General features: G+C 40.2%; 1 protein-coding gene across 1 annotated transcript in view; it reads left to right on the forward strand.

Moving 5' to 3' along the window:
- The first annotated feature begins 976 nt into the window (after positions 1–976).
- The window catches only part of VEGFD (vascular endothelial growth factor D), a 30,431-nt gene continuing 6,333 nt past the window's right edge, over positions 977–25,074 (forward strand). The window contains exons 1-3 of the mRNA XM_027645622.1: positions 977–1,565; positions 18,412–18,622; positions 22,613–22,803. Coding sequence (XP_027501423.1) covers positions 1,476–1,565; positions 18,412–18,622; positions 22,613–22,803 — 492 coding nt within the window. The 5' untranslated portion in view covers positions 977–1,475. The remainder of the gene's footprint in view (positions 1,566–18,411; positions 18,623–22,612; positions 22,804–25,074) is intronic.

The following is a 25,074-nucleotide window of genomic DNA, read 5'->3' on the forward strand; positions in this document are numbered from 1 at the left end:
GAAAGCAAAAAAAAAAAAGAGAAATGGACTGCTTTCACAAAACAAGTGGCAAAAGGCAAAGCTAAAAAGTAATACAGTTACACATGTTTCTAAAACATAATGACAGTTAAATGACAACAGCTGGAAAGACTGGATTAAAACAATTTTTTCTCTAATGTCAATTTGTAATGAATATTTAACCTATCATTAAACTAATTATAGGCACAGAAGCGTGACTTGTATTTAAGAGAACACTTCTTGGACATCAGAAGTAGGAAACTAGGGCTCTGAAGTATTATGTACATGCCTGTTTTATGTTAACAGTTGTAGAGTCTGATTCTGCAAACACTAAGATATGTGAGACTACTCTACTGAACACAATATATTATACGAATACAAAAATATAGATTTAACATGCGTAATTATCAGAGCCTTTGTCTATCTTATAATTTTAAATGTTAGATCTCAGTTTTTAAATCTTCGTTTTTGACTGAAAGGAAATATACAGAGAAAATACATGCTCATCTTCAGGCAGAAATTATGACTTTATTTTACTGCAATAAGAATAAATTTTGTCCCTTTATATCTGTAATGTCATGAGCTTTCTTTTAAAAAACCCAAAATCTTGTTTGTTGTCAAAGGTAGTTCTTAAATTTCCTTTTTAAAAATCTATTCAGAAAACTCTCTGACACATAAGATAAAACACGTTACAAAAAACCTCAGTCTTTCTCTTTTCCTTACCCTCCCTCTTTTTTTTTTTTTTTTTTAAGAAGTAACTTAAAATATGTGTGCGGTGTAAGAACGTGTGCTGAAGTTTCATGTTTCAGGTAATCTTCTTTAAAATAATGGGAGTCTAGATTGCATCAGTTAGTTTAAAAGCTGCTATGCTATTGGTAGGAACAAAATGGGATTAGAGCCAAAATTTGCCTGTGTTACTGCCAAAGTCTGTATCAGATTTAAGACACATGCTTCTGCAAGCTTCCCTGAAGGTTGTGAAAAAAGTTTTAATACAGAGTTGGATTACAGCTCTCGGCTCAAAACACTGGCCATTACACACCATCTTAAAAGCCTGCCGTAACACGGAGCACAGGATCAAGCAGATTTCTTACATTTTCTGGACCACAGATGGATTTTGAATGCCTCTTTGTGTCTTAATGGAAGATATATTAACTTCATTAACTAGAATCCATACCTGATCCCTTGTGAGTGTGTATGTGTATACATACAGATATATATCTATTTAAAACTTCATCATGATTTTATTTCAAGTGTATCTAAACTCTGCTCTAAGAAATGACATTTTCTAGATGGACTTACAATTGTTTTGAGCAATAAAGAGACAGATATTTACTCTCGGATGTTGAAATCCTTTGTGAGTTTATAAGAGAAATTCTGGAACCTTTTCTGTACTGGTGGTAGAGAAATGCATTTCGAAACAGACGCCTCTAGCTGTATGACAACGACTGCGTAGTAACCTGTGGATTTGAAACATCAGAATGTACAAACCGTGGGCAATTGTGAATATTTTCATAGTTTCTTTTCTACATCTGCTGCAAGGATCTGACTATGAGAACGGATCTGTGAAGGTAGGTGATCTTTATTTACTGTGCTTCTTAGTAATCCAGTTGTCAGAATTACCTACATTTAAGGTAATGGTGATAGGTTTTTGCTCTTTTAATACTTGGTTGTTGAGGTTTTTTTGGTGATGGTTTAGTTGCAGAAATGTTTACCAGCCACAGAGGAAAATTAATCTATAAAGAAGTTAAATCCATATTCTCTGTTTAATGTTTTGTTACTTTTTTACTAGTTATTAAATACCGGTTGTAAACTTCATTCTTAAGTTAAAATTTTGGTGTCAGTCAGTTATGCAAAATAAAAGCAAAATCTGAAAAAAAAAAAGTGAGTCAGAGCATTTAGCATACTTGTTAAATACACTTTTTTATTTTGGGTATTTATAATTGCAGGAATTGAATTTTTGGTATTGAAATTTTTCCTCTAAAGACACGTGTTCATCTGTTGTTCACTTGTTTCCCAGAAATGAGAGAAACATTTTTCTTTTGCTTAATTAGGAGATGTTATACAGGATTTTAAAATCAACAGCAACTAGAAATAATAGAGCACATTGCCTGGAAATTAACCTTTCTTCTGAATATAATATGTGCAACAAAATTTCAGCTGAAGCCTCACCTTGAGAGTAGGTTTATTCAGATCTCACTTTCTGAGACAATGTGAGAATATCCAGGACAATAATTTAGAAACATCAGAGCAAAAACTGGATCAAGTTCCTACATGTTCAGTCTGTCCAAAAATGATTAATTCAGTGTGTGGTCCAGAACAAATTATTTGCTTTTCACTAGCAGAGCAAAACAAGATAATATTTTTGTTTTCACTTCAGAAAACCTCCTGCTTGCAAGAGATGACCACACACTAGTCTGTGAACTGCGCTGCATTCTGACCTGTGCTTTAGAAAAGAAATGCTAAGTTATGTGCCTAATTGCAGACTGCTGTTGCCAGCCCAGTAAGTCAGCAGTGGTGAGCCATGTGTGCCTCAGGATGACTGGTGACTAACCCCTTTGCCTGCTCACTGTTCACAAGCGTTTAATTTACAACCTCAGCAATCAGTTCTGTGAAGACATTAGGAGCAGAGTAATCAGTCTCATACACATTACCTTTGAGAACTGCATGACAAATCACTGGTTTGTATATGTAGGAATCATTTCATTTAAACCAGAAACTGCTTTCTAATATAGAATACTAACCATTGTATAATTGGCAGAGGTGATAATTCTGTCCTCATGTGGGACACAGGTTTATTCAGCATAATAGTAAACCCATTAGAAAGTCCTTTAATTAAATTTTGAAACCATATCCACTTTGCCTAGAGTAAATTCAGGAGCTTTTCTTGCTCGTTTAAACTGTTTTATAGATTATTCACTGTGATAGGACTGTCCAACCAACATATGTACATATGTGATGATTTTCACTGAAATTCGGGTACCTCTCTTAAGCAGCCAGCTTAGCCACAGGGTACTGTAGTTAATAACAATTCACTGATAGTTTCCAAGACTATCCTAAAGGAATCTTGTAGATCACAATAAAGAGGGCTGTGTTTCACATGCATTGGCTGCTGATTGCCACAAGGAAAAGACTGGCTTTCTGCTTGTTCTGGCTTTTTGAGTGTAGACAGAGATATTTGGCTAAAATATTGATTATATCTGTTTTAATGTTTTACGAAGGATGTTTGATTTCTAGGTTGTTTTCTCATGTCTGAACTATGGGCTTCTGTGTGCATACCTATGTTGATATACACCACAAAAAGTCCTTGATGTTACAGTGTTGGATGGTACACAGGGTTATGCCTATTCTTCCCATTTGTACCTCAAATTGAATTTGCAGAACACAGAAATTACATATTGCATTCACCTGCCATACCTTATTTTTGCAAAGTTCTTTAACTTCAAGGGCAGTATTGCCGGGATAAAACCCCCGAGGTCAGAGTACAGGTAATACACAACTAATGAGACCTAGGAATGGTTAAGCACCAGCAACCTGCTGTCCCCTGTTATAGGAGTCCAAATAGCTGAGCTCAGCCCAGGATACCTGAAGTTTTAAACTTGTTGATGCTTTAAACCATATCAGGTGGTGTCAGTGTGGTATCATGCAATAGAGTTTTGGGGGGCTAAGGATTTAAATACTCTCTTATCCCCCTTCCTCAAATATCCTGATTAAAGATGTGAACGTTAAAAAGCTTATGTACAAGCTGCCATGATTCAGCAAGTATCTCCATCGTGCTTGACTTTTCCCAACCCTTCAGAAATGCCATCCTCTTCTGGGCACAGGAATTCCTTTTCCCCACCATGTGCATGAGTGTCTTGCCTGTTAGGCCCAGCTCCTCCTTCCTCTCTCTATTTCTAACCTGCTCTACTCCAGCTTTTGACTTGTATTCCCTCACCTCCAGGACTTAGGGTCTCAGTTTCCCCATTGGTCTTTCATTTGTGCTCTCCAAGTGCCCCCCCCCTTCCCACTTGCTGCCTCCTGGATGAGGATGTCCTGCTTCTCGGAGAGCATCAGGAGTCCTGTCCAAGCTCCTCATAGACAGGCCTAATGGACCCTTTTGCTTTCCAGTCACGTTTGACCATGGTCCCTGCATCCCTCCTCCATCCCTAGCTTCTCACTTTGTCTCTGTGGTTGTAACTTCCTGTGTTTCCTTTTCCTGACCCATTTCTAGCTCTGGTCTCCAAGGATGCTCTCAGCCTCCTTGGCCGAGTCTTGCCCTCTTACATTAGTGTTCATCTCCTTTCCCTTCCATAGGCAAATCCAGCAGCTTCCTTTCCCTAGTTGCTGGATGCCTGTGGCCTGAGGGAGAGGAAGGGCAGTTCTGTGCTCTCAGCCCCATGGGCTGGACCTACAGCAGCCTGCAGCAATGTCCTGCTCTGCTGATGAATGGACTGGAGTCAGCACAGGACCCATATGCGGAAAATCCCTGGCAGGCCTCTGCTGCTGCTCTTGGAGGCTTTTACATTTGGGTGAATTTTTTTCAGAGATAGCAGGAGACATATCTGGGCCAAGAAAGATTCCTGAAGTGTCAAAACTTCACACCTGTGATCCACAGCAGGGAAACACCAGACGTTTGCAAAGAGGAGACTGACAGAAAATGTTTTTGAGTTGATAAAAGAGGAGGTTCATCGTCAACTGTGGGCAAACTATTTTGACAGAGAAAGCAAAAAAAATTATTAAAGTCATTTTGAGGCAGGCATCTGGCATGGAAAGTTTCAGCCTGAACATTGAATGATGTGAGGCACAACTGGAGAACAGGCTCATGATGGAGAACAGTGGGCAGCCTCAAGCAGGGGCAGCACATCTATGCAGGTGTCCAGCAGGGCTCAGCTCTGGAGCTGGGCTAAGGTAAAGGCTGGCAGTCATCACCCTCCCTTGCACGCAAGTGGCTCGGTTCAGGGTGCCAACCTGACATAAAAAGTCTTCATGGAACAGTTAGATTTCCACGTGGGTTTTCTGAAGACTGAGCATTATTTTTTTAATCTATTTTTTTTCTATCAGGAAATGCTTTAAAAATTCTTTGTTGAAGTTTTTTCCCGAAAGTCTCTTACATTTTGGAACCCCTAGGCTAGAGAACCGCAAACTTCACTGTCTCTATTCCTGCTTCTCCACCACACATTTTTCTTCTCCTAGAGCAACGACAGACATAGGTTATTTTTTCCAGAATTTTAAAATTAGATGCAAAGAGCTATGTCCTATATTCATCAGAGCTGAGGCAAATTTTTTGCCAAGAAAAGCCAACGATCCGTCAGAGCTGCTTCTGCCTTCCAACACTAAAACCACCTCTCTAATGAGGCTTCAAGGTCTTGATCTCTGAGAATTTGAGTCTCAGTGCTCCTTGCCCTATTCTGCCCCTTTACATTATTAATGAAGTGTTGTGAGGCAGGCAAGAGCAAGGGACAACTGGTCAGGCCCAAGTTAAACAGTCTCACAGTCTTTTCCTCTTTAGAGGTCTTCTCCCCATGTTGAATCCTCCTTTGGTTTGTTAGAGAGAAACCTACAGTGGATAGGCCTGAGGAGTGTCACTGAACTATAAATCTGCTTTCTGATGAAAAGACCGAGGGTTAGACATGCTTAGCTGGGAGGTAAACATGGCTGCTCTCTGTTACATGCACTGCTTTTTCACAGCTAAGTCTTTTTTACTTCTTCACTAAACATTGATAGAGCCTTGAGGGGTCGTTTTTGCGCAAACACATCTTCTTAGATTCAACAGTCTCATATTGTCACTTGTAAGCTGGACAGAGGGGGAAGCCACTTTCCAAACACAGCTGGTACACAGTCCTTGTCCACTGATGAGAGTGAAGCAGCACTTCCCCATCATCCTGAGGCCCTGGACCACCTAAGTGGAGGATGCTTTGCCCTTGGGAAGGCATTGAAATACTGGAGAACCATCACACCATGAGCGGAAGGAATCAGGAAGCTCTTTACATCTCCCTTCCTAGAGCCAGCTGCAGTCTGTCTGTCTGTACAATCAAAACAGCTCTGTGAAGAAACCTGAGCAGCAGAGCTCGCTGTAAGCTTTTGTCTCTGTAATTACCACTGACAATGTTTCTCAGATAGATCGACACACCTCTCTAATAACTGCTTGCAAATGCTGCTCAGTTTCTAGAGAAGTTAGATTCTAACACATCTTCCGTCTCATGGGATGTCTTCCACCAAGGCAGCTCCTGAAAGTACAGCAAACTGCTCAACTGCTAGAAAAAGCAACTGGAAATGCCATTGGAAACAATTTCTCTGTTTAAACTAGGCTTTTCATCCTCAAATCCAGCTTCCTTTCAAAGTTAGGAAACTCTTTTAAACAAATATTATGAAATTGTGGTTTTCAGAAGTGTTTTATTATCCCAGTTTTGTCACTGCTGCTTTTGATTCTTTGTGATTACCATCTCTGATAGGCATGATGAGCCAAAAATGTGTGAAAATGTACTTGCTGCATTCCTGCAGAAATGATTGTTTGTGCTTTTCCTTCAGAAATGGGAAGCTACCAGGGAGGTTGTGAGGGAAGTCACTCTGTTCTGACTTATCTGCTACTGCCTTGACAAGGTACACTGAAGGATAAGAGAATAATCCTGTATTGTTACCATACCACACAACATCCCTCCTTGGTCTTATCAATTTGGAAAGGGAACTACTAACACATTGCTACTTTATCAAGAGCACTTCTTGCTCGTGAGAAATAGAAAAAAAATCCCTTCCAGCTGCTGATCCAGTCCAGTCCATCTCAGCTAGGACTGTAATGTCAGAATTGAGCAGAGCTTGGAAAAGTACATCAGGCTGTGTAGATTAATCAGATGCAGCATTTGAGATATGAATTATAATAGCCAGATGTTTGAAATTAAGACAGCAGTAATTAATATTAGCCATCAGTTGTGGCTCTCATCTGAAAACCTTGTACCGTACTTTTTACAGTTATTGCTACAGTGGGATCTGTGTTTCTTTTAGACCTTTCTCTCAGGGCAAGTAAGTCCATTTATAAAACTGGCCTTTGCTGTTTCTTAGGCTTGGCTTTGCGATGTAGTTCCAAAAAGACTGTATTGATCAGCTTTGCTGGGGGGAAAAAACAGCCCAAGATACTCTGCTACAGGGAAGTAAATCTGATACAATAACTTTCCTACAGAAACCCTTATTCCTTAGAGATTTCTATTCCTCTCACTATGTGCCATTCCCTTATCTACTTCTCTGCCTGCTTCCTGCCTCCCCAGCATATTTTGCAGATCTTCATTCACCTTGTTGGGATTTGAGGAATGGAAACAAAATGCTGAGTGCCCCTACTACGGCTGCTGAGATCCCATTTGCCCATGGGAAGAACAAGAAGAATTACTTTTTTTTTTTAATGTCCTTGTGAAAAAGCAGTATATGGGCTTCCATATCAATGAATAGCAGACCAATTGCGTAGGCTATTTTAGTTTGCTTACATTAGGAAAAATTCAGCTTCCTGAAGGACAGCTGCGTATTTTTTATATTTTCCTCCTAATGTGAGTTAACCTGTGCAACCACTCAGCTGGTGGTAGGACGCCATCTAGGGTCCTTGCTGCTTCTGCAGAGTCCTACTGAGTACAACTGACATGCAGTTGGACACGTGGGATTTGGCAATCCAACGTGGGCACCATATGGATGGGTTTGGAAAGGTGTGACTGCCTTCCTTATTATCAGGATGTCAGGATGGGTTGGTCTGAGCCATGCTTTCAGACGGGAGGCATGCTGTGTTAGTTTTGGTTGCAGCATGATCACTATTTGAGTGCAGTTGGGGAGGGAATTCTATTTGAGTCATGTTGAATTGTGAGAAAGTTGCATCATGTTACTATATCACATGTCACTTTGCATGTAGAGAATGTGCCATACTAACAGGCAAAACTTTTCACTTTAATTAGCAGTGTGACTAAGAAACCATGTTAGGATACTTTCCTGAATTGCTAGGGAAATATTACTTAAGAAAAATTACAATTCCAGGAAAATGTGTGCATGTGATCGGGGTAACATAATTTCATTCAGTATTGGCAATGGTTTTGCTTTGTGAAGTGACATTTTGAAATCCAGCTGTCCAATTGGCTAGTCACACTTCCAAAACTTTTACTGAAGTGTCTTGGGGCAAATCCAGAAACCAGTGAAAGAACTAACTGAAGGACCCTTCACCACATTAAAAAATATTTTCAAGTATTAAAAGAATACATAGTCATCTGATTTCATCCAGGTCTCTGTTACTGAGCCATTCCAAACTCACTGTCCAAACCACAGTGACTTCCAAAGAATGGACAAATATCAAAAGAAAGTGACTACAGCCTGGACGTGCTTTTTGTAAACACTTATAATACGCTATTTTTGACATGTGTGCCCTGTCACAGTGTTAGACCAGCACTTAACCTCGTGTATAGTGAAGTGAGTGCTACATAATGTTTCTAGCTGTACTCTGTATTCAGCATGACAGCTGCCTCAACACATTGCTGCAATGCAAGACCATACAAACCAGGAAACAAGTAGAGGCTCAGAAAATGTACTGTAAGACTCCCAAGGCTGTCAGTAGCATTTAGGATGTATCAGCAAGTTGCCACACTGGATATTTATGACAAATCACCTGTGTTTTTTCACTTATCAAGTGAATATGATTGGCGTGATCACTTTAGGAGGGACCTAAAGGTAAACTCTCAATGCAGATGGATTAGGCTGGAAGAGGAAGAAACTCCACACCTTAGCATACCTACTCTTTTCTTCCATCTACCAGTCCAGCTTTTCGATTAATGCCAACAAAATCGTGCACACTGAATGTTGTTACCTTCAAAATCACATTCAGCTGCTGTGAGTATGTTTCCCATGAGAGCCAAAAGACCTGGCTGTGGGAAGAAGGATTTGTTTATTGAGATTTGTAGTTGATACTCAGAATGTTTTCTGGCTGGAAAAAAACCTCCTCATTTTGGTGTAAAGATACAGCTGGCTAAAAGTATATAGTTGTAAGAAGTATTTTGATAAAATATTATCAGTTTCTGATTGCTTTGGACATGAAAAATTATCTGAATTCTTTTGAGATTTATGCTTTCACAAAATCATGTACAATTTTTCAGTTATTTGTTTTAAATATTTTGATTTATTCAAGACAGAATACAGCAACCAAAATGTCTCATCTCTGAGGATTTTGATAATGTAAGCATACTACTAAAGTACAAGAACTCTGATTTGTTTGCTGTAGCACCACAAAAGATCTATTCTAGTTCAAAAGGCCATTCAAAATATAAAACAGCTGTTCTCTTGAAGCCATGGGGTAGTTAATGTGATTTATTTATGAACACATATCATCTTCAGCTAAAGTAGAAGCTGTTTTATCACACCTCGACCATGAACTTTAGGAAATGAGTAATTAAGTCTCCAGACTTCAGTGGAAGTAGAACTGGAGCCCAGTAAGACAGACTCTCAAGAAGGGGAGTCTGGAGGAAACTTTTTATTACATTGAACATTAGAGATGGAGCAGTGCAGAGCTTGCTTCTCCAGTTTTAGTCTCAGTCAGATGATGTACTGACAAGGTTTTAGCAAAAGCAGCCCTCAAACATCACATCTGTATCAGTGAGAAATGTGACAACCCCAGGTCAGTGTCTCCCTGTCAGCCACCTGTCACCTCATACAACACCTGATCAAACTATTAGTTTTATCATTTTATGTCCTTCCCAAACCCACAAGTAACATATCTGTCAGTCTCCCTGTAAACTGTAGTGATCAAATGAATATTTAGTCTGGACAAGGCAGTGCACTGAGAGAGCTGAAACTTTTTTAGAAGAGATTTGAGTATTCGTTTACAACAGTCAAGATTTGAAGGTGGAATGAAGTGTTTCATGCTCCTGAAATTTCATCCATGCTTCTGATAATGATGACAAAGACTGTAATAGCCACTTAAAAATCTCATGACAAGCCCATCTGTTTCAGAGAACAATATTAGTAGGAAGTCAAAATATCTAATTGTTTTTTTCTCTCTGTAGTCATGTTCACTATAATTAAAAATAGCTTATTTGTGCACTAATATTACACAATGATGCTTCCAGGGGGGACGCAGCCAGGGATGAGACTTCATATATCAGAAATTCATAGCTGACAGAGAATCAAAATTATGATTTTACTGGAGCTGTTGAAAAGTAAATGCTCTTTCTCTCCTCAGAAGTGAAATACAATGGTGATGATAAAGTTACTGGAAGCTAATATGTGTCAGACATGTGGCAGAGTTAGATGCCTCATGCTAGATGTTTATGGGGTGATGCAGTTGCTTGTTGATAAGGCAGTAAGTGACTCCTCCAAGCCTCATGTTTTCAAGCTGCAGAAGATTTTCTCACTATTTTATTATCCATTATGCAACACCCCAAGGATATAAGATGCTGTATTAGAGACAAAATTTGTTATGATAAAATTTGGCAATAGTTGAGCTCCTGCTATCTCCAGTTGCGGTCCATTACTCTGAACAATATTTTCTGTGTTTTCTTGGGACTCCCTTTTGGGTAAATACCTTCCTCTGTTTTCTCTTGTCTTTTAGTTTGGTTGTAGGCACCAGTTTAGGTATTATCTCTTTATTTTGTGTTTGTACCTGACTCCATACTCATAGGAGACACAATAATGCTAAAATACTACTAATAATGATAAAAAACCTCAAAGGAGTTCCTCTTACTGGAGACTCCATGTAAGCTTGCCATTCTCACCAGGAAAATGTAGAATCTTTGTGTTGGCCTCACAATGGCAGGAGCTGCTTTATTTTCCTGCCAAGAGAGAACAAAACTTTTCCATGGGAACTCCCTTTCAGTTTCCTGGCCACATCACATCAGCTCACAGTCTGTGTGCTGTGATCCACAGCATGGCTGGGCAACCACCCTGTAGCTTTGAGACCGGGAATGGAGTGCATTCCCCTGCCCAGCAGCTGCCAGCGCTGGCCTTCAGCCAGTCCCAGGTCCTTCAAACTCTGGTGCAGTTGCACTTCCTGGATGGTTATATTTGTGTACCTCATAAATTGCTTGTGCTTTGGATAAGGAGAGGGGATTTCATCTCATTTGACTGCTCTCAGTTGAGTGGGATTCAGGTCCTCTCTCTACAGCTAAGCTGGTGATCTGCTGGTTCATCTTTCAGCATCAATGGAGAGGAAGAGGCAGTTTGGAGACACAGTTTATTCAACAGGCTGTAGAAGGAGATGAATGTTCCCCCAGTGGATCTGTTTTTCTCCATTAACTGTAAGAGGAATTTTAGATAACTAGTTCATATTCAGTCAGGTGAATAGAATCATAGAATCAGATTATTTTTTATTTTTTATAATTGTGGGATGTTAGGGAGCTATAGGCACTCTATCTCTGGAAGATGAGCCTGCAATTATAATCAGCTCATACAGTGTTGTAAAAACACCTTGGGGAATGTATCATGGAAGAAAAGAAGGTTATTCTCAGGTATAGCATACACAGAAGCAAAGTTCCTTGGTATTTTCATGTGGCAATGAATCATCTACCTAGTATTTAAACTGGTTTGAGTCTAGTTCTGAGATTAGCCTTCAGGCAGCTCTGGCACAAGGGGAATTCAGCTTTGGGTTGCATCAAGTCTATCTTCCACATGATTTCTCTTGAACTGAATGCAGTTGCTACTGCTTCATAAAGCACACAACACTGGCATGAAGGTTCAAAATGTCCTCGCATGCTGCCAGTACTCTTTGTGTTCAAGTGTCCTTACTTTGAGGTGAAACTTCCACCCCTCCAGATTAGTTAATTTTGAAAGATTTAGTCTGACCTTAGTTTAAGTCTTTGGCCAAGTTTGTGATACAATGGCACTAATAAAATCATCACTCTGTGTTATGCAGCTACAATCTGTTTTTACTGGCAAGATAAAACTGTTACCTTCTTTTTATTGCTAACCGCTGAGAGGATGGATCATAAAACAGTGCAAGGTTATTGAGAGGTTCCTTAATCATTTGTCTTGGCCCCAGACACAGTGAGAATGTTGAAAATTTCCACCGGTATTTATGCAGCACTTGCCACGATAGTATCTGTGACCCTAACTCAGAAAAACATTCCTTATCAGAAGAGCTCTTACACATGTTTAGCTTTAAGCAGAGGTTTATGTCCTACTGTGGAGAAAGACTGAGAGGCTGGGGCTTCAGGAAAGTAGTCGTCTGTGTAAAGCTTTCAGGATGTGTTCTGAGTCTGTGAGTGTGCTTGAGTACAGAGTGAAATGCAAGCAGGACTTTCCTCAGATTGAGCAAAATACAGAGTTCAATCAAGCTTTATTTTTGCCTTCTCATGCACACAAAATATTATTCACCATGCATCTGTTTTCTTAAATAAAAATACTGATAGCTTCTGATGGCCTTGAAAACAGAATCATAGAATTGTTAAAGTCGGAAAAGACCTCCAGGATCATCAAGTCCAACCATCAACCCAACCACCACCATGTTCACCACTAAACCATATACCCAAGTGCCATATCCACATGCCTCTTGAACACTTCCAGGAATGCTCATTCCACCACTTACGTGGGCAGCCTCTTCCAATGCCTTATGAACCTTTCAGTGAAGAAATGTGTCCTAATATCCAGTCTAAACCTCTCTGGCACAACTTGAGGCCACTTCCTCTTGTCCTGTTGCTTGTTACTTGGGAGAAGAGACCAACCCTCACTTTGCTACAGCCTCACATGTATTTGTGCTATAGGTCCTGAAATAAATTTAGGACCTTAGCAGGCCATTTTTTTTACTATTATATTCCATATTTTTTGCTATTTTTCAAAATACCTCCAGGAGATCCTGAAACATATCGTTAATGGAAAGATCATTTGTGTCAGGCTGAAAAGAGCAGCACATGCAAAAAAAAGAGGGTTCTGAAAAGGTGGGTTCTGCTGGCTGTCTTGGACATCAGTTTGAGAAGCATATTTTTTTCCTAGGCAAGAAACCTAGGAGCTTGTCAAGGATGGAGAAAAGGTGCCAACTGCTGAGCTGCAGGCCTTGATAGGAGATGGTCAACACTAATACTCAAGAAGGAGCCCAGTTTGAACAATACAGGCTATGTGTGGGATTGTGCAACTGTATGACGTGATGCATAAGCCAAATATTTGAATAGCATAAATCAATGGGGTAATGAACTTAGTGCCTGATTTAAGTCAGTGTCCAAGGTGGGAAAGGCCACTGAATGTATCACCACTTTTTCTCTTGTTCCTCTCCAATGCTAACTACTTCTAGTGCTTTTCTGGCATCCAGGATTGCTAGGAAGAAGAGAGATAGCCCCTTATGGTTTCTTTTGGAAGGACAGAAGTTGTAATTTTCCAAAAATCACAATGCTAACCCACGTTATCATTTCCTGATGATGTTGCTCATAGCACAAATAAAGGAAAACAGATATTCCTCTTTGAGTTGAACAATAATTTTAGAACATATGAGAGGTCAGTGTTTTGAAAAACATACATCATTTAATTATGAATATGATTTATCTCTGGGTATGGGATCCATTTTTAGGTAAGGTACTTACAAAAATGACATTAAGAGCACCAGCAACCCGAGGAGATAAGAATGAAGTACTTAAATCTACTACTTTGACATTTGTTATGAAAGAGTTCTACTCAAACATTTCTCACAGGCCATAGCCTTATGACTTTGGTGGACTACAAGGTGTACATTTACAGTACCAGAAGTTTAGGAAATTTGGAGTTTTCCAGTGATATGGCTGCACAGGTAATTTGTTCATTTTGGGAGCATGAAAATGACATTGTCTTGGCCCTTTCCCAATGACTCCTTCTTTAGTTTCTTTTTCTCTAAAGACTTAATGTATATTTTAAATTTTCTGGAGCCAGAGATCATAATTTTGCTACTTATGTGTACCACACCAAATGCAGTGAAGTTCTGCTCCACATCTAGGTTGCAGCCCTTACAACCAACAACTCCCACAATGGTGACAGCTCACCCCAGCTGACTATTAAATCTGTGTCAATGTAAAAGAAAGTTGAATGAGGGCATGGAAGGGAAAAAAAATGGATGTTCCTGCACCAGGAGGGTGAGTAGCACGGCCTGAGTTAGGTTTCATTAGACTCTCACCTAACAGAATATGGGGAAAGAAGTAAAAATAAACAACATGAAAGCACAGTGGGAGCCAAGAAGTACAAGATGATGAGAGCAGAGTGGAGAATGGGAGGGGAACCTGGAAGGAAGGACTGTAGTTAGCAGAGAAAGACTAAAAAAGGGAGGTAGGGGTTATCTGAGAAGTGAGAAACAGCATGTGCAGATGGCTACAGTCAGGAGAAGCAGACAGTTGGTACTGTTCCTCTTGCTTTTTGTGAGGAGCTGGAACTTCCAGAAATGTCAGTGAAATGTCAGTTTGACATCTATCTTTTTCCCTGCTCTGTAGCTGAGTGGGGAGCTCCCCTGCTGTTCAAATGCTAATTTTAACTGCTGTCCACTTGATATCACTGTGAGAAAGGATAAAGTCCTAGATCATCACATGACAGGTAAGTCTAGGACTCTGTTGAACCTAACACCTTCCTCCAATTTCACATTTTGAAACATTTATTTACATTTCTGTCCAAAGCTGTGCTCTTCTAAGTGGGTCTTTTCAGTCAGCCAGAGTATGTCTGTGTCTAAACAGGGCTTGAGTTTAAATTGCAGTATATGAAAGAAGTCTCCACCTCTGCATGGTGCCAGCAGCCCTAAGACACTTCACCCATGGTATTATCTGAAACTGTAAGAAGTTCTGTGCTTTCCTTTGGTGCTGTCCTTTTCAGAACAGCATGACCAGAAATGGACACTCTGGAAAGATTTAATGACAACATGCTATTTGCTGCTGCTGTGCTGCAGCAAGAGAGTGCCCAGCCAAAGCAGTTCAGTCTGTAGGGCTGTGTCCTGCTGGTGGAGCAGGACGTGCCTTCCACACTTTTCATTTTTTTAAGCTTTTAGTTTTGAATGCTTTTAAGTTGTGGACAACGACCTCTATGGTCAAAGTGTATCAGGATGAGGGATACCCTCCTGACTGCTGAACAGTCTGCTGGGTTTAGAAGAGTTTAGAAGAACATTTAGGATAACAGCATTGTAGTAGTCTCAAATGAATCAAAAAAAACACATAAGGTGCTTTCCACTGTTCCTGTTTTGGCACTTAGCAAGGTTGAAACAAAATGAGGTTCTTCTCTTCAGATGTTTCATACCCGAGATAGTTATGTTGAGATATGTTTGACCAAAGATCTACCCTGCTGATCCATCTTGTGATCTGGCAAGTCTGGCCTTGCTGGGCAGCCACTAAAAGACTTTCAATGTGATTTTAAATGAATCAGGCTCTAAAAGTGTCTATATTTCTCTGTCTTTGCTACAGAGGGAGCTGAGAGCAACTAGCTCACAGAAAAATAGATGTCCCCACTGTAAAAACCTACAACTACTTGAGATTCAGACCTCCCTTAAAAGCCTTCAGCAGTGCCTTCAGCTCACCGTCTTGTCCAGTGTCAGCAATGCTCAGAGGCACAGACCATACTTTATCTTAGTGCTGTTATTGTTGTGGGAAAGGGCATCAGGAAATTCTATTCTGGATAGGGAATCCTGTGAAGAAGTTATAAAGTCATCTGTGAAATCTGTTCCCCCGAGGAAGAAGTCAAATATAACAAGAAGGAATACAATTATTCTAGTGGTGTCATGGTAGGAAACAGGCTATCCCATCAAACTGCAGAGCTTGAATAGGTGTTAGGAAACATGAAGAGAGTAGGGGCAACAGATTTACCTCAGGGTTGAATAGCCCAGGCAATGTTGAGGAGAGCTGGATCTGACAGAGAAGTGATAACTTCCAGTTCCGAGGGCTCTGTGTGAGTTTTGGACAATCATGATTTAGTTTATTAGGATACATTTCTGATGACTGCAGAGGCAATTCTGTAATGAGCACTGCTCCTTTCATTTCCTTTGACCATACTCTCCAATTTCCAGTGTATGAAAACCAGGAAGAGAAGGAACAACCTGAATACATAGGTAGCTTTGTCAGTACCACTATGATGCATCAATATCAGAGGTGGGTTTTTTTAATTGTCAGAATTCAAATCCTATTGGAGATGCATTTTTTTGGTATAATAATGACCTCTACTAATCAGCTTTTTATACAATAGTATTTGTGAAGGCATAAAGTTAGTTAATTTCAGTGTATTCTGTCCACACTAAGGAATTTGTATAGCTTTAAAAATATAAAACCCCCTAAACCAGTACAAATTCTTGCTTTAGACAAAACCAGATATCTTTGCTTATCATGAGGAGGCATGTCTATTTTTTCTGTATTCTTTCATCTTTCAAATAAGGTTTAAAACTTATTTTTTTGATATAAGAATCAGAATAAGAATCAGGTTTGGTGGTGAAAATGGTAGTGGTGCTGGCCTGACAGTTGGACTTGATGATCTTAGAGGTCTTTTCCAACTTTAACAATACTATGATTAGATGAATAAAACCCCTTGATATATAAGTAAAAGAAATGGAAAAGCTAATTGTTCCAAACTACTGACTCTTATAAGAAGTGCAGGGATATGTCTTCTAAGTTACAGAATACTTTCATCTCATTTTACAGGTTCTCTGCAAATTCAGTCTAGTAGAACATATTTTTTACCACAAACAGAGAGAAAAAAAAGTCAATGGGTAATAGAGTTCAGTTTTGAAATCTTTGGTCCCATTACCATGCCAGCGCTGGTCCTACACTTGCATGTTTTGCAAGAGCAAGGAAACAGTTTGTGAATGGGAGTGAATATAAGCTGTGGTTCTTAGAAAAAATAAGTCTTGACACATTGACCTCGAGCTGAATTTCAGCTTTCCTGGATCAGCAAAATTCTGGGCATCTTGTTTGTAAAACTATCTTGAAATTCAGTTACTGTTGCTAAGTATTCACATTCCTTCTGAGCTATTAGTCCATAAGTACTGAGATGGGGTTTCCAGTTTTTACCACATATGAAATGCATGAGAAATCATTCACCTATGAAGCAGCCATCTCTATAATGAAACATGGCAGCTTGCTAGAGCACAGTATAATGTTTTGTATGGGCATAAAAGAAGAGCAAATAACTTATTCTGAGTTAACTACACAGGGAATTTTAGGTCAGTGGAAGGTAATTACCCAGAAACGAACTTGGCCCGTATGTACAGGCTAACATCTGTATCACTGCAAAATAAATGCCACAGATGTTTTAATAACAAGTAACATGCACTCAGTGCCTGGGTTTCAGATCTCATCTAAAAATCTTCCTCTTATAGGTCACGCTTTCCCCACCCCTTCCCCAGTCCTATACAGAGCACTCGCTTGCTACCAGTTCAGACTTCTGTCTGCTGTACATCTCATCAACAGCCTCCTGTACTGCAGCTCTGCTTTTAAGAGCTGGCATTTCATTATGACAGCTGGCACTGCGGCCCTTTATTTTCATGTCAAAAAATACAGCTCACTGTATGACCAGGGAGTACAGCTGAGAGAGCACCAGTTCAGTGCAACATAGACATTTACAAAGATAACCTTTTACTTGGGTTGGAGGCAATGTTTTCAGCAGATCTGGTGAGTCAGTGGAAATAAATTCTCAATGCCTTGATAAAGGCACAAACACAGATGTCAGAAAGCAGCAGCCAAAAGAAACCAGTATTGTTATGGGGTGCTGTGCTATATTAAGTGTTAAACAGGTATTTTTAAAGTGAATATCAACTTTAAACTGATGAGGTAGGTCTTTGTAAGAAGTCTTCTCCAACAAGAGAAGATAGTGGTCATGGACATCATACAGGTGGAAAATGCAATGACTGTGCTAATGCTGCTGCACAGCCACAGCCCTGAGGCTGGACATGAGGCCGTGTTGGCTGACTTGGGCATGACCCAAACAGCAGTCAGAATGGGAGAAGGCAGATGCATCCTGCCCTTTGCAGCATGTTGAATGCTATGTTTGCCTGCCATGTGGATGGGCCCTTGTACTTAGTGCAGCTTCCAGATGTATCACCAGACGTGCAGTGGTGTCTTATGGCTGGAACCAGACTTCTGGCACCTTGAGGTGACTTTTTGCAAAGGTACATGGATTGGGCTCACCAGCTGAACTCATTCAAGTTGCCTATAGGGGTGACCTGGGATTCATGCTGGCATGACTGGCCAGCTCAGGCACAGCAGTGATGTGATCACTGTCTGCAGGTTACCTGTGGACCCAGGACCCAGTAAGGTCTGCATTTGTCAAATAGCTCTGAGGGCTGTGATGAAGTGGGTATCTCCCCTTCCCAATTTATACGGGCACAAATCCTGCAGATCAGTCTGGTGCTGCACACTGTCAAAGCCCTGGACATCTCTGTGTGCTGCTGTTTACCCAGGTACTCTCAGATTTCCTCAGTAATGTGCTGTCATTTGGTACAAGTGCTCCGTGCACTGGGGACAGGCTGTAAAGTTCCAGCTTTCTGACTTCGCCCTTTCCTTCCAGAGGACATCTCTGTCAGCATTGGAGCGATCAGAACAGCAGATTAGGAGAGCATCCAGCCTGGAAGAGCTGCTTCACATTACTCACTCTGAGGACTGGAAGCTGTGGAAATGCAGGCTAAAACTCAAGAGTCTGGCCAATTTAGACTCACGTTCTGCATCACATCGCTCGACCAGATTTGCTGCTGCTTTCTATGACATCGACACACTGAAAGGTAGGTGCAGGTTTGTGGATGAGTCTGATCGCAGCTTCAAGTCCCCTGATTCTTGTGCAGCAAAGTGTTAAATACAAGGGGCTTCCTAGAATACACCCATACTGGAAACAACAGGGCATTAATGGAAAATGACTGTGTAAGAAAAAATGTCAGACAACAGTCTGAGTACACCTCCCTGTACCATGCAGGGATTTGTCAGTCTACAAAAGGAGAAGTCAGTGTGCAAAGACTGAGTCAGAATGATTGGCAAAGGGGCCAGCCAGCAGCATTGTGCTATATCTCAGAATTTGCTTGCAAGCAGAAATGAATGAACTTTACTGCAGGCATAGAAATCCCTTTTTTATTAGGTGTGCTCTGATACAAGGCACTGCATCAGCAGCAGCGTCTGGGTGGGAATTGAGAGAAAGAAGGTATTGTCCTAACCTCAATCTGTTTGAGGAAATTCCTCCAGAGAAAAGCAGATCTTGAAGCAACCAAACAGCAACTGAAAGTCAAGAATCACAATCTACTCCCTCATCTGGAGCAAAAATGAATTTTATTCCTTGTAGCTGAAAGACTCAAAAGACATTACATGTTCATGGATATAAAATAAAGGATCAGTTACTATATTTTGGTCTAGCAAATGGATTTTCTATAGCAAAGCTACACTGTAGACTAATGAAGGATAGACAGAGCTAATCTTTTTTGTTGTCTTTACCCTGAAGTGATATGATCATATCACTTTCCTTGTGGGAAATCAGATATTGCTGATCCTGTTCCAACAGGAACAGGAAGTTGTTTTACAACAACTTCAGCCACATTCACACACCATTATTCAGCTAAATTATGTCTGAGCGAAGGCCTTAAACTGCTCAGAAATACATATACAAGTGCCTGAAGAGGGCTTTCACATCACAGGCATGTTTTAAAACTTCTCATAGAAATTTTGTACAGAAAACAAGTTAAAACAACTTTGGAACAATTAAGATGGCTTTAATTAATGATAAACATTTTGTTTATATACCTTTATAATTCTAGTCAGCAACATTAAAAATCCATAGAGTTATTTGAAGTGGTACCCAGTGTCAAATGGTGTAATTCTCTATTAAATTATAGAATTCTCTGTAACTCTCACTACCGATCATTTAGTGAGCACCAGCATTTCTGCAAAATTAAAATATTCCTTTTGTCAAAACAGCATGACAAAAGAGGATGTTATCAGGTGTTACTGAGGCAGGACATATTGAAATGGGCATTTTTCACTGGTAGAATAATATAATTTAGTATTTATAATGTAAATATGTATGTATTTATTTATAATGTAAATAATGTTGAGGTAATAAAGTCAGAATGCCATTTAGTGTGCTGTGACTAATTTGAGATTGTCACAGAGCTGGAGCATCTCTCCTATGAAGACAGACTAAGAGACTTGGGGCTGCTACGCCTGGAGAAGAGAAGGCTAAGTGGAGACATAATTGTAGCCTTCCAGTTCATAAAGGGGACTACAAGAGAGATAGAGAGGAACTTTTTCCAAGGACACGTAGTGACAGGACAAGGGGGAGTGGCTTTAAGCTGAAAGAGAATAGGTTTAGATTAGATATTAGGAAGAAATTCTTTACTGTGAAGGTGGTGAGGCACTGGAACAGATTTCCCAGAGAAGTTGTGGGTGCTCCATCCCTAGTAGTGCTCAAGGCCAGGCTGGATGGAGCTCGAAGCAACCTGGTCTAGTGGGAGGTGTCCCTGCCCATGGCAGTAGGGTTGGAGCTAGAGGATCTTTAAGATCCCTTCCAACCCAAACTGTTCTGTGGTTCTGTGACTATAGTCATACAGATACAATTTTCTACTTGAAATAGCTGTTAGGTTGTTTCCTATTTTTCCTTTGAAAGTCCAACTCTAGACGCAGAGATGTCAGCTTTCTCATTTAAAGGCAAGTCACTGAAATTCAAGTTAAAAAAAGCCTATTGGGTCATTGTCTCCATTCTTCCATCCAAAGTGAAATTATCCCAGGGCAGAAACTACATTTGTTCTAATATCTGAGTACATTCAAGGTACTAAAGCTCCTTTTAAAAAAACCCAAGCCTACAAACATGTATTTCTTTCCCACACCCTTTCCAGTCATTAGTGACCTTTATGCCAAGGCCATCTGTTTTGTTTTAAGAGTTTTGATGAGAAGGCTGGGTCGAGACTCATCATTGTTTCACTAGCCCATCTTCCACAGCACCCTAAACTCCAGCAGGGCAAATTCAGGACTTTCTTCCTCCTTTCTAGAGCTTTAACGATGAATTCACTGAAAGTTTGCATCACTTTGTCTAACCACAGCCTCCTCTGAGCAGCTCAGCTCACTAAGAACTGCAGCACTTTCAAGCTGGAGTCCTTATCAGAGCCAAATTTCTCAGCAACTGCCCTGTGCTTGCTCACAGGAAAGATCAGGGGGACCATGATGCTTCTGAACAAGACACCCAATTCCTATAACAGCCCTTCTGCTAAAGAAGTGCTTAATAAAGTGAGGATGTGTTCTGTTGGAAAGGTCATCACTGCTTACACTCATTGAAGTGACATCTGAAGTGATTACATGCACATACCATAATGACTTTGGTAAACACTTTATTTTCTATTTTAAGGCTAGGATTAGATTGCTATTTTGATAGACTAACATTACTCTAGAAAATTCTATTCATTTCAATGATTCTTCTCTTAATTTATGTTGTAAAATCAGAATTCAGACCCCAGGCTCTTATTTCCTGTACTCTTTTCATGACTAGGAAAGGGAGTGAATCAACCACAGGGGAAGGACTGTAGGAATAAACAAAATTATTTAAATATACACAGACAGTTGAAGAAAAAGTTAAAAAAAAAAAGAAAACAAAAGTCAGGTAGGAAAGGGAAAAAAATAAATTCTCATCTGAAGGTAAGGTATAATATGTAGGTTAAAATTATTTCAGGTTTTTTGTCCCCAGAACTTCCCTGTAAACTTGGGCACTCCTTTCACAATATTAGGAAGGTGGACTACAATGGAAGAGAGAGCATTTTTTTTAATAGTGTAGTGTAGAAGTTGTCTTTGATCTTTCATAAGCCTGATGGACAAGGGCAGACAGGAAAAATGTTTTTCATAATTTTAAGAAGAACTTAAAGCATAAGCATTGATGACTCTTGAGTAATTTCATAACTTGAATCAGGTAAGCAAAAGCCAAAAAAAGTAGGGCCATTTCTTGACAAGACTCAGGATTGTGTTATGTAAATGTCACTGTTTTCTCTGTCTGGTTTAATCAGTTAATGCATTATTTCTTCTTACAGTCAGAATGTGACAGACCAGTCAACTCTAGTCTACTAGTCTACAACAATTCAGTATTTGAAAGATGTCACAGTGTTTTGAATAGACAGATCATGCTTGAATTCATATCCCTGTTATTCAGACTTGAACCCCCTGATGGTACTGAGGTGTGAGATTGTTTGTCTTGGCTTTCCTTAGACATTTTGGAAACAACTGCTCACTGGCTGACATCCAGCAGGAGTATTAATACTCTCTGACCAGAATCTGCTGATCATTAGGGTGCTTTTGCACTCGGGCCCCGGCTCTACTGAGAGTCTGTGGTGGGGTACATGCAGAGTAAGGATAAAATGACAAAAAGGAAGGTGACCCTGAAGCGAAGGGGAACAGGGTAGGGAGCAGTTTTTTTCAGACCATGTGGAGCTGGGGGACTCTCAGCTAGGGGAAATCGATGCAGCTGTACCTAACCAGCCAGAATTAATAGAGATTTTGTTCATCTGCATTGAAATCTAAAGGTGGATAAATGCAACAACCTCTCTGCCAGTAAGCTGCTGTAAGTTACTGGGATAATTTTGAACTCAGACTCTCTCTGATCCTTAGATCGATCCAAGTAAGTGCAAACTGATCCAAGTAAGTGCAAAAGGCCCGCCAGCACTTCATTTTTATTTAAATAATGCTTCTGCTTCACTAATCAAGAGGTTTAACTTTGACATAATTACTCATAAAAATGGTGTTTTCTCCAGTCATAGATGAAGAATGGCAAAAGACTCAATGTGTACCAAGGGAAACCTGTGTGGAAGTTGCCAAAGAGCTGGGTACAACAACCAACAAATTTTTCAAGCCCCCCTGTGTGAATGTGTTCAGATGTGGAGGCTGCTGCAATGAGGAGAGTCTGAGCTGCATGAATACAAGTACAACTTACGTGTCGAAAACGGTAAATTAGACTATTCATCTGTTTTCTTTTTACCCTGGCTCTCCAAAAAGGGAGGGGAAGAAGGATGTTTGGTTTCTGAGATCCTGTTATGAAAGATCTGTCTGCACTATCATAACAAACAGAAGAATTAATTTTTTATCCATGCAGAGTGAATGTAGCATGTGTAATAGCATTTTACATTCATGTTGCATTATTAGACATGAATTATATATGTGTAGAAATGGAAAATCAGGCCTTGAGAAAGTGACCGCAGGCTCATGTGATGTTAAGAAGTTTAATCCTTCTTGCATGTATTGTTACTTGGACTGGGGAGACCTTGAAAGTATTGGCTCGTAGGAATCCTCTGTATCAAAGGTTTAAGAGAGACCCCAAGAAATTTTGTTGTGTGGGGCCACTGCATTTCAACATTACTGTGCCAAGAAGGCTGGCTAATAATTTTGGATGTGCAATTTTGTGATCCAGAAAAGGACACGTTTTCATCAAGAGAGACCAGATGCTCTTAATTAGAATGCCTCAGGATCTGAATGTCCCAAATAACAAGTCACTTAGGAAAAGAAAGGCTTAAACAAATCATCAATTACTAATTAGTTACAACATGCAATAACCCAGTTTTAATGGCCAATGCCAAAAAAGTGAGCACAGAGTAGCCAGAAAGCTTCTTTCTGTAGATTTCCACTAGAGGCTATGTATAGAGATATCTTGCTCCCGTGGGTGGCTGAGCAGAGCTCCAAGTTTAGTGCTCTCAGTCTCCTCTATGGATGAAACCATCTGTGTTGATCAGCAGTCTGATCTAGTGGGTGGCATCCCTGCTCATGGAGGCCGGGGCGGGGGTGGGAGGAACTACATGATCTCTAAGGTCTCTTCCAACCCAAGCCTTTCTATGATTCTATGATTTATACCCACAGAAGAAGCACAGGAAACTTCATCTTGTGCATTCCTACTTGACTTGGCATAATAAATGAAGTTCTACTTACGAAAAAAAGGCTTTTCTTTAAATCAGAACAAAGATCAAGGGCAGTTGTTTTAAAAAGAAAATTGAAGCCTTCATGGGGAACAGATCCAATTCACTTCTGTATTTATTTCGTGTCTGTTGGAATGTAATTCCACTGTGTCTGGTTGTGCTGGAATATAGCTGGAGTAAAATAAATCAGGGCCTGTCCTTCTTGCGTCAATGCTCATTAATTGCTTTCATTCCACACCAGAAGGAGAAAGCTCTTATGAGCTGTTGGCCACACACAAAAGACATCCGATCAGCTCAGAGAGCTAGGTCAGGCTAAAAAGTATTTATTTATTTATGTGTTTTTTGAGCAGCAGTTCATAAGTTTGTTGAAAAACTGCAGTTTTGCAGAGTGTAACATTCCTTTAGCATCCTTCAAAATAAGCATTCCTTCAAAAGCCCCCAACTAAGTTCCACTTTTGGATACACCACCATCAGTCCAGATTTACTCACCTAATGTATTTATTCCCATATTCCCATTGTAGTAAGAGCATTTTTTCTTTCCTTGGTGTATAATATCCACTGAAGGATATTAATGCCACCTGAAGTTAGATACTAAAAATCCTAAGTTTAAATGTCTAAGCACTCCAGCATAGGAATACTCAATCCCTGTACGTGGATGCAGCATTAAGCCAAAACATGCTGGCCCACCAAGATGTACCCAGTGTTTTAGTTTCCATGGGAAGGAAGCTGGTCTGGGAGGCAGAGGGGGTGTGGATCACTTCAACAGCTCCTACACATAGCTGCCCAAGGAATCAGAGCCTCCACAGGGCTACTCAAACATTACCCTTAACAGTTTGGATGCACTGAAGACAGGCTGCTTTGTTTCTTAAGCTCCTGCTATAGTCAACAGAGGGATGTTTCTGGGATGATTCCCTGCAGAAATCCAGCTGAAGCAGAATGAACTTTTCTCTCTTTACATGTGTTTTTTTTACTCTCTCAGTAGTCTGTGGAGCTTCAGTTAGGCCCCTAAAGATGCATACTGTGATTATACCTAAGGACAGTTAAATAGCTGTCTTCATAAGTGGTTGAGATTCAATTGATGATATAACAAAGTTCCCAACACCTACCTCTTTTCCATTTGTCCCTAGCATCCAGAAGAGGTTTCTGAGTTTGTTTGCAAACAATTTTGAGTGGTCTTCGGTGTTTAATAGCTGTTAATACAGTACTAGGACCACCGTTTTGGCAAGTTCCTACTTTGGTGGGCATTGGTTACTCTTCAAAACTCTCATTTATACTTATGGTAACTATCTCTAGAAAAGAGCAAGGGTGGC

Source organism: Corapipo altera, unplaced genomic scaffold (genome assembly GCF_003945725.1).
Source record: "Corapipo altera isolate COAL_440 unplaced genomic scaffold, ASM394572v1 0, whole genome shotgun sequence".
Taxonomy (NCBI): domain Eukaryota; kingdom Metazoa; phylum Chordata; class Aves; order Passeriformes; family Pipridae; genus Corapipo; species Corapipo altera.